General features: G+C 40.0%; 1 protein-coding gene across 1 annotated transcript in view; it reads right to left on the bottom strand.

Annotated features, from left to right (window-relative positions):
• Positions 1-6157, bottom strand: part of LOC102192486 (solute carrier family 12 member 2) — a 19351-nt gene extending 13194 nt beyond the window's left edge. Inside the window, exons 1-8 of the mRNA XM_013910237.1 lie at positions 5220-6157; positions 3551-3673; positions 2404-2479; positions 1471-1566; positions 1180-1319; positions 982-1092; positions 396-504; positions 131-275 (exon numbers count right to left, since the gene is read on the bottom strand). Coding sequence (XP_013765691.1) covers positions 131-275; positions 396-504; positions 982-1092; positions 1180-1319; positions 1471-1566; positions 2404-2479; positions 3551-3673; positions 5220-5669 — 1250 coding nt within the window. The 5' untranslated portion in view covers positions 5670-6157. The remainder of the gene's footprint in view (positions 1-130; positions 276-395; positions 505-981; positions 1093-1179; positions 1320-1470; positions 1567-2403; positions 2480-3550; positions 3674-5219) is intronic.
• Positions 6158-10229: the final 4072 nt, after the last annotated feature.

The raw sequence follows: 10229 nt of genomic DNA on the forward strand, positions 1-10229 counted from the left end.
AAAAAAAAAACTTTGGAAGGTGAGTTTTCTTTTCTCACAAGTCTCTGTGTGATCTGGTTACTGTGTAAACAAAAAGCAATACTGTCACAACATATGACCAAAATCATCACTTGAATTTATATAAATGTACAAAGATGAAAAACCCACGGTTAGGTCTCCGGAGATGTTGGCTCCAGCCAGAATTCCAGTAGCTGCGGGGAAGAAAATGGCAAATACGGAGAAAAACGTCTCCCCATCTCTGAATTCTGGACCAAAGTTCTCTAAAAGGATGGCCGCTGTAAGAGAGAAGAATCAAGAGAGAAGAATATATAAGACAGATTATCAACACGAATCCTAACACTGAATTTAGAGGATGCTAATCCCCGTGTGAAGAAATGACAAGAATGCAGACTGACTGCGGTATCCGAAAAATCCTTTAGGCTCTTTGCTTTCTGATGGCATGAAGGATCCAAAGAAGAAGTTAACAATGGCTGCCAGCAGAATCACAAGGAGGACAATCTGAGCCTGATGGACAGTAGAAGAAAACACATGAGTAAGAAAGAAGAGAGATTTGCTCCAGTTTCTCAGTTAAAATCACCCTGTTACAAACATGTATGTTGCTTTGTCTGTGCAGACACTCAAATCACCAATGTATACAGAGGTAGGTAGAGGCAGAGGTGGAGGGATCGATCCAGATATCAATTGTATCAGTACTTTATATCCTCTAAATGAAATACATGCTTAATTCTGGTGCTAACGCACCAAAAAATTTTCTTTTTTAAATTTATATTTAGTTTGATTGCAGATTTGCATTCAGAAATGAACACATACACTGGCAGACTTTTTCTTAAAAGCTCCAAATCCCAAAGTTAACTCAGCAGCTTTGACGAGAAATACATAATCAACATTTTTAAGGACACAAATGATTTATGCCCTTTTATTGAAATCTCACTGAAGCCTTTGGTTTTGACGTTTTTTTCCGGGACATTGTTGTAATTATACCTTGGCTTCCCACTCCATCCCAGCTACAGAGATTCCCAACAACAAGATGATGGTCAAAGTCCCAACGATACGAATGTCATTGAGCTCATCAGTCATCAAGGCATCAACGTCCTGCAACCAATTAACAGGTTGATTCGAAATGAGAATCTTTCGCATATCACAGAGAGATTTCCATAAGTACACCAGAGCATTTCTTACATTGAGCAACTCAACGACTGTCTCTGCAAAGCCTACGACATACATGGCCACAGCTACGGCATTGGCGAAGGCAAAGATAAGACCGATGGAGCCTCCAAATTCAGGCCCCAGACTTCTGGAGATCAGATAGTATGCTCCTCCTGGACGGCATGAAATTCAGATGTTAAGTGATATAAATTATTGCTGCTGTCATACATTTTGAGCAGTTTCTAGTACATTTGTAGGTTTAGTTTTGAAATTCTATACCTTAAAGACCTTTTGTAAAAGTAAAATGTCTTATATGGGTCTCACCTCCTCGTACAAAGCCGTTGGTCGCTATAGCAGATGTAGACAGACCTGTGATGGTGGTGACCACAGTGGCCATCAAGATGATACCAATGGTCAGTCCTGTTTTACAAAAACATGAAAAATATGTGAAGTTACAGGCAAATGAGCAAAAATCAGCAGTCTTCAATAAAATAACACGATAATGTTATCCAAGTTCAAATCAGTACAGTTGAAAACAAAATATAAAACATGCCTATGGGCCAAATGGGCTTCCTCGCAGGTTATTTATTTATTTATTTTTAGATTCAGTTCATCATCAAAGGTAAGATTAAATAAAGTTCTAAGAAAAAACTATTATAGTACACTAACCAGCTAGAGCTAGTGCCTGCTATATTTGTACACGAGCTTATGTGGTCAATAAGCAGTCTGCAAAACATAGAGGAGCTATTTTTAATGACTTATCAGTAGAAATGAGCAGTAATACATAATGTAATTGATCTGAAATCTCGTCAGTGTGTAGCCAGCACACCATTTCCTAGCTGGTTCTACTGTACCTTTATGCACAACTTAAAGATAGTATGCATTCCATTTAGGTGTTTTACTGTGTGGGTGGAGGACTGTTTAATACTTTTATCTCTACTTAAATTTAAAAGAGACCTTTTCTGCTTATTTCAGACTCCGTGATTTTATGCTTAGACTTTACTAGAGGAGCTTGAACAAAATCAGACCTTAAAAATAGCCTCCCTCCTTACGCATGCATGAATAACATGAATCAGTTCAAAACAATCCTCATTTATCTTGGTTCAGCCTCTCAGCTCATCTTCTTTCTGCAAACAAGCTGTTTAATATTCTGATGGCTCGCAAAGCAACGTTTGTTTGCATGTAAGCCTGTCATATGAGCACTGGGTGATGAAGGGTGTCACACATTTCCCTGAGTCACTAATTGTTTGTACCCACCAATTCCAGCCTGTCCCACAATCCAGGACATTCTGATGAAGAGCATCACACCCCAGATATTCAGCATGCAGCGGATCTGCAACACACAAACAGAAGTCAGTTAAAACGTAAAGACAGACAACAGGTGTAGGTTGCTGGGGGGATTCCCATGATGCATTGAGTATTTCTTCTTCAGTCACCTTTCTCATTCACTCTGTGCTAATCGACCTCTCTGCACTCAATCACACTCATTATTAACCTCTGTCTCTTCCACAGCATGTCTTTATCCTGTCTTCCTTCTCTCACCCCAACCGGTTGCAGCAGATAGCCCCGCCCCTCCCAGAGCTTGGTCCCACTGGAGGTTTCTTCCTGTTAAAAGGGAGTTTTTCCTTCCCACTGTCCCAAAGTGCTTGCTCATATGGAGGTCATATGATTGTTGGGTTTTTCTCTGTATGTATTATTGTAGGGTCTACCTTACAATTTAAAGTGCCTTGAGGCGACAACGATAGTCGCCTCAATGCGCTTCAATTCAATAAAACTGAATTGAATTGAATTAAACCTTACAGCTGCCAAAAAGAAAGCCAAAAATACCTGAGAAAAGGACGATGCTATATTTATGTCGTACATCATTTGCTTTTGGGTAGAGTTTACTGTCTTCCTTCCTGCACCAACCTTAATAACAAGCTTTTCATGTGCAATATGACAGACAAGCTTCTATACTTCTATACAGCGCATTCTCATTGATGCAGTAATATTCGGATGAGAGGCAGCACATTTCCACCCCTGATCACCACTGTGTAGACTCTATGCAGAACCAGTTTCTGCAATATTTTAGCTTAGCTTACTGTAGCTTTAGAGAGAAGAAGTGAGTGTCTCATTGTCTGTATAGGGATCTTTGAAGTTTGTTTACATTTCCTAAATCTAGAATTATTCTCAAATGATCCAACCTGACAGGAATATAACCAGAGAAAATACATTTTATACCTTAAGATGATGAGATTATGTATTTCATTGTCTAAATATGGGACACTAAAGTGTTTCATTCTTGCCCGCTCTGTGGGAAGAAAGTTGACTGTTTACAGTTTTGTTTAAGTAGTTCAACACATTTAAATACCACAAGAAGAAGCAGAGTGCACCTTGTGCTTTCATTCATGACATGAACACTAACCAGGACTCCTTTAACCCAACCAAATTTGACACTTCCTCCTTTGGCCTCCTTCGCTGCCAGTGCTGCCGCTTCCTCAGCTGCCGATGGTTCTTCTCCATTGGCCAGACCATCCTCAAAGGGCTCCTGATGGGAAAAAAAATCCAGACAAGTCAGGAAAGCAGAAACTTGAACAGAGCTGAAGCCTAACAATCAACAGGATAATTACAATGACTTAAAAGTTGAGAACTTGCGACTCTTGAGTTCTGATTAGACAGTCAGTGGTCTTAGTTTTGTGAGAGAGAAGTTTTTTAGTCAAATCCTAACAGAAAATCTGAAACTCTGGGTAGAAGTTAAATAAGTTGATTGACTGGTCAATAGTATACAGGAAAAAATAAAAGTAATAAAAGCAATGAATAAATGTGGTCTTATCTTATTTATTTCAATATATATTTGATTTAAAACATTTTACTATTTAATTATCTACTTATTAAGTGGATTCAAATTGTAAAACTGTTTAGTTAACTAAACTTACCTGGGTTGGAAAACTTACATCTTTGGTTTAAAGGTGGCGTTTCACCACAATAAGGATAAAGATAGTGTGTTAATTAGTTTTTTGTGACTTTGTTATATAATAAGTGAAATCATTTCATGTGCAGTATAACTCATTTTCCATGACCCCCACAGCAGCAAAGCAGTTAGTTATCCACAGCCTCGCTCAAGCAAACAAACTGATGTCCGTGTATGTGTATGCTGGTGATTCTGTGAGATGGCTAAATATCTGTGTATGTGCACATACAAGGAACGATTCCGCTAAACAGCCTAAAGTGCCTCCAGTTTGGCACCTTAGAGTCCATCAGGTTTGATTTTGAGTCCAGTCATAAAGGCAGTTTATAGGCTTAACCACAGAAATTTGAACCAGTGAAATTTATGATTTTTGACGCATATAATCAAGAAAAAAACATTTCATTTCTATGACAAATCAAATGAAAAATGTGAGTGAATCAGAGGCAAAGAGGACTTGATGATAAATAACACATATCACTTCATATGGCCTTCACTGTCACTGGATCCCAATCCACTGCCAGACTGGGAGAATTTGGAGAGATGTGTCAGACTGTCCAATTCCATCATCAAAGCAATAACTTTGGATGTACTTTAGTGAACTTGTTCAACAAGAAGCACAACTGGAAGTAGGGCGACACCTTTACGAGATACCTGATTTTCGTGTTTTTTCACTGTTTATATGAAGGCACGCCTAAAGGTCCTGGTGGTGCTTTGCCCAGTTGGTGTTCTGGCTCACTGTTATTGTACAATGGTGGTCTGTTACCTTGAACTGTATGTAAGGAGTGGGAGCGCGGCTGGGAGTGCCTGCAGGGTCATGAGAAGCAGTATTGTGTAGAGCGAAGAGCGAAGGGAATCTTTTCTGTTTACTGAAAAATGAACTGACTTGCATCAGGTGAACAGGGAAGTGCGTAGTGACGTGTTAGTTCTGTTTTTAAATCTGGGAAATAACCTTTAAACTCTCCGCGTCTAAACTGCCTTTTAAAGTTGACGATTTTACCATAACGTGACTCTTTCTTTACTCACGCCTTCGTTGTGTTTGATGTGAAACTTGAGATCAACTATTTTAATAACAAATTTAATAGCATCATTTAATAACAAAGCAAATAAAAAAAATTATTTTTGTTACCTTATCGAGTTCGTCGTGTAGCTCCGACAGCGACGGTCTGGTCAACTTCTCCCCAAATGGCGCGGCTGTCTGCCGATAGAAGTCAATGTTAGGCACGGCGTCTATAGTGTTGTGTCCGAAGGTCCTCATGTAGTAGGTGTTGGAGTGGGAGTCAGAGATGTGAGTGTGCCCCGTGCCAGTTGAATGGAGGCTGACTGAGTCGCTATTTGCCGTGTCCGGCTCATGGGAGACATCAGGTGGGAGTCCAATGTCCATCGCGCCCGAATCCATGAAGCCCACCACCCTGAACCGGCCCTTGGACTCCTCGGGAGGTCTGGATCCATCAGTGGATGCCGGAGCAGAGGGGGCAGCCGGGCCGGGAGCTGCAGATGATGCCTCCATCACCACATCCACTTGAAAGCGGCTCTGCGCGGAGTCGTCGCTCTTCAACGACGGTTTCTGACCCGACATTTCTGTCAGTGATGCACCGAGAGACAAACGGTTAGCGGGAAAAAGCACCTGCTCCAAAACTACAGGGAAGCTGCCACATTTAATTCCAAACACGGATAAACTGAAATACAGTCATTTACTATTCCGCTGTACTTTGGAAACCTCTAATCACTGGATGCGCCAGGACGCACGACAAGCGTCTCTGAAAGTGCTCATAACATGCGTAAAGGACACGAAGTCGTTCTCACTCCCTCTGTCTCTCCCTCAGATGGTGACTCAGACGATTTATTGTCATCTCTGGCTTTGTCTCCTCCTCTCTCTGGACTCGGGAGACAGCCCAGCATGCCAGGAACACGGAGAACAATGAGGAGGAGGCAAGAGTAGAAAGGATGGATGGGTGTCCATTACGCACCAAACTCCGGCACGCGCTACAGCGCGTTTCAGTCAAGAGGAAGAGACTAACACGACGCTTAGACAAAGGGTAGAGCAACAGAGTTCCTCCTCATAAAGTTTGTAAAGCACACGAGCATGTTTAGTTTTCATTGGCAGTCTTGCGCAGGGAAGCAAAACCACTGTTTTGGAGCCAGTTCATCCAGTAGGTGCAAAGTAAACTGTAAAATCATTATAAACACAAACACAATGACTTTAATTTACTATTCGGTTGCATCAAGGCTCACTGCCGTAAATAATATATGTAAAAGACACCAACTCCCTTTTTACCACCCCCTCTCGCTCCGCTGCATGTGAGTGTGTGTTGGCATTAAACAATGACATTTGTAATCACTGCTGGTGACACACTGAGACATTCACACAGAGGCCTAGATACGCACGAAGCGAGGCAGCAGCAGCAGCATTAGCATGGGGAACAACAGCTGCTTTCTCTGTCGAAGCTCTTGATGCTGAAACCGAACACCGAACAATAAAAACAAAGAGTGACGGAAACCAGTTAAATCAACCTGACCATCTAATCTTTATTTAGGATGTGGTTTGTGAGTTAGTGGCAACACTTCATCATAACTCAGATACGTTTTTTAAACTTTGCAAAACTAATGAGTGATCTTTGACTGCTATTGCCTTGGTAACCCTGGTAACCCTGATTTTAAGGACTGTATTGGTTTAACAGCTTAACGTCCGAATATTAAAGGAATGATGAAAAGTTTCAGAGTGAATCCTGAAAACTGGAGTATGAGAAATGAGTAACAACAGCATCAAATGTTGGTTGGCTTTTGTGAACTGAGAGTTGATGATCTGATGCATTTGCCTTTCCTGTAAATACAGAAGTTCTGATCTTGAAAATATTTAAAAGCAAAATGTGGTTTTCATAAAAAACCGTGCAGAACTGCTAATTGAGCAGTGTTTGCTTAAACCTGCAGTCTTGCTATCAGCTCATCACTGGTTTTGACAGGAAATAGCAGTGTGCCAGGATGTTCTGATAAAGACTGAGGTGCAGGCGCAAAGCAGTCTTTACTATGTGAGTTGATGTTTATTATATAAACCTGGCTTTTCTTTGAGTGTCCCTGGGTGTTTCTCTCTTTTGTTTTGTTTTACATGATTATGCTTTCAGAGCCCAACAAATTTTTTTTACACTGTTTTTTTTTTTTACTTTGTTTTAAAAACACTCTGGACAGGTCATCAGTCTGTTGTCGATCTAACACCGAGAGACAGACAGAGATTCACACCTATGACCAGCTTAGAATGGCTTAACTTAACCTCACTAACCACTTTGGACTGTGGGAGGAAGCCAGAGCACCCAGAGAGATGTCATCAGGATTCAACTTTTTAGATTGCTGTAGACTTGCTGCTGTAGGCTGAAGCTACTGGTGGATTTCCCATGATGGACTGACACCTTCTCCTTCACTCCCCATGTTTTATATACCTTTGTTTAATACAATGAACTTTTTTTCTTGTCTCTTCTGTAGTTGTGTGGTCTTTCTATGCTCCTTTTTTGTCTCCTTCCATTTCCCTCATCCCCAATCAGCCTTCCAAGGCTTCTTCCTGGTTCTCTTAGTGGTCTTCCTCTTAGAAGAGAATTCTTCCTTTACACTTTTTCCAAATGTTGCTCATAGGAGATCATGTGGTTGATGGTACTCTCGCTGACAATGTAGTCTTTACTTATGCAATTTAAAGGTAAAGATACCCCCACAAAATCTACACCAGTGGTTTCGGGTCTATATTTTAGGACACATTTCAAAAAAGTGACTGACTCCTCGCAAAAAGTCCCATCATTATCACTTCAGGTTAAGCTTTGTTTAATCTGTTCAAACATCTCCTCCCTCCACAGACACAAATCATCAGCCAGTCACAGCTAAACAAGGGCACCAGGTCATCTGGCATTAAGACTGACCCTGAAACTGTTTGCAAGGCAAGAAAGTGCAACGAAACAGTTCTAGGAAATAACAAGTTAAGCTCAAACAAGGATAAGACTCACGGATGGGAAACAGTTGTGCAAACCATAGATGAGTAATGTTTAACACTTCTCAAAGAAAAACAAAATGATTGGCCGGGATTAACAAACATTCTTAGAGCTTTTAACTGAGCCTAAAATGTGATTTTATGGATTAAGGAAAGTTCGAGCAACTCTGAGCAGGGAAAGGAGCAAGAGTTTTATCTTCAACACAAAAAGTAGTGACAATGATCTAATAGTTAATGGTCATAAAAAAATAACCTTATCATACAATCTCTGTTTACACTGCATACTGCAATTATCAAAACTTTCATGCAGTGAACATCTCTGTTGAATAAACTGGAAGCAAGACTCCGGCCTGTTAAAGGTTAGATTGTTGTAATGGAGTGAAGCAGAAAAAGAAAGCAGCATAACACAGAAATACTTAAACAGAGTACATTAAAACTGTACTTCAGTAAAGTACTTGAGCAAATGTACTAAGGTGCATTCCACCACTGCTCTGATCCATGCTCTCACTCAGAGTGTTGGGCACTCTCAGATTAACAGTTTATATTTCAGGGGAACTCAGGTTAAAAGGCTCTGAAAGATCCAAGTCATCATTCCTGTTCTGTTTGCATTTTTCACATTTTCAGTCGTCCTTTCTTGTGGTGAGCGCCGCACTTTCTGCCCTGATTGAGACGTTGTATTCAGTGAGAGAGCTGATGAGACTGACCCGTGCACAATTTAATCTGTAGCATTTAACAGCATTGGAAAGCTGTTTCCCTTATTTTGTATTTACTGTTTGCCTAATACTAAATACTTTAATGTGAAAAAATACTTTTTCACAGTGTGTGCATGTATACATTAAACAGTTGTTTCTTCATATTCTGTTGATAGATTTATTTAAAGCTGAAAGTTTTTGAGACATTTTAAATAACTAGTGCGACACCGACTCTGTCTGTCTTGGTTTCTTTCATATTACTGTTGTGAATTAATCACTACATGTTAAACATGAACATGCCAGCGTTGTCCATTCAGTTTGTTTTTTCATGTTGTATAATAATCGGAGCCTCTGAAGCAGCTCAAGCTAATTTTACACTGCAGGACACAAACAGTCCACTTTGATCTTAAGTGGCCTGGAGCAGTGAAACTCCCCTTTCTGCTAGTGTAAAACCATAATATGCATTTAATGAACTTAATATAAGGAAAAGAAGTACAATTACAAACAGAGGTCTCTTTTTTCTAATGTCATGCTGCTGTAGCAAATGTAAGAAATCCATCAGCATGACTCTTTAGACAAACAAACAGAAAACGCTCAGATTTCTGTAGTAAATAGTGGAAAAAAAGGGAGCTTTTCTGGAATTTTATCGTTTGTCTCTAAACATGATATTTTGGTGTTGAATGAATGGGGAAGGTGTTCATCAGTAGCCAAAGCTGTAAAACTTGTGAAAATACACTTAAAAGTCCAAAATTTATACCTTCCTTAACATTTTCCAAAGCCGTCCTGTTGACTGGAGTCTTTGCTGGGCTGACTGTGGCCCCCGGGCCTTATGTTTGACTCCCCTGCTCTAAAGCTTAAACAAGATACATTTTATCAGATTGTGCAAATACTTTGTTTGCTCTCTTGGAGAGGAAACACTGGCAGCATGTTGTCTCCTTTGCTTAACAAAACTTTCAAAGCTCTTAAAATCCTTCCTACCTGCTCCTAAAAGGTTTCCACCTGAACTCTTCTGGGAGCAAGGATGCTTTGGGAATAACATTTATCTTTACCAGGATTTACTATTCTAACTTTCGGGGGAAATTCTTAGAAAGGATCATGATTAATAGAGTTTTTCTTAGAATTTCATCAATAGGAAGCTTTGTGAGCCTCCCTGTCCCTGAGCACAACTTTACCACCTTAAAACCTGAAGTTAATGAAATCTGATAAGACAAGCAGAACAATGGGCCCATTAATGGACACTCAAGCCTGAGTAAGTGCGTGTTTTCTCTTCTCAGAAGGGGCGTTTAACACGTTTAAGGTCAAATCATCTGTTTTTTTTAAAAATTTGTTTGCTTTTTTATTTGTTTTATTTTTCACTTTTACTCCTGGTGCTCACAGTTCTTATGTCCTTCATTGACCCTGTCTCCACCTTTATTTCTACCTTTCTTTTTTGTTTTTATGGAAGAAGCTTTAAAGTTGTTAAAGTCTTCTTACTCTT

The sequence above is a fragment of the Pundamilia nyererei genome, unplaced genomic scaffold (assembly GCF_000239375.1).
Source record: "Pundamilia nyererei isolate P.nyererei 1_Seehausen unplaced genomic scaffold, PunNye1.0 scaffold00038, whole genome shotgun sequence".
Classification (NCBI taxonomy): domain Eukaryota; kingdom Metazoa; phylum Chordata; class Actinopteri; order Cichliformes; family Cichlidae; genus Pundamilia; species Pundamilia nyererei.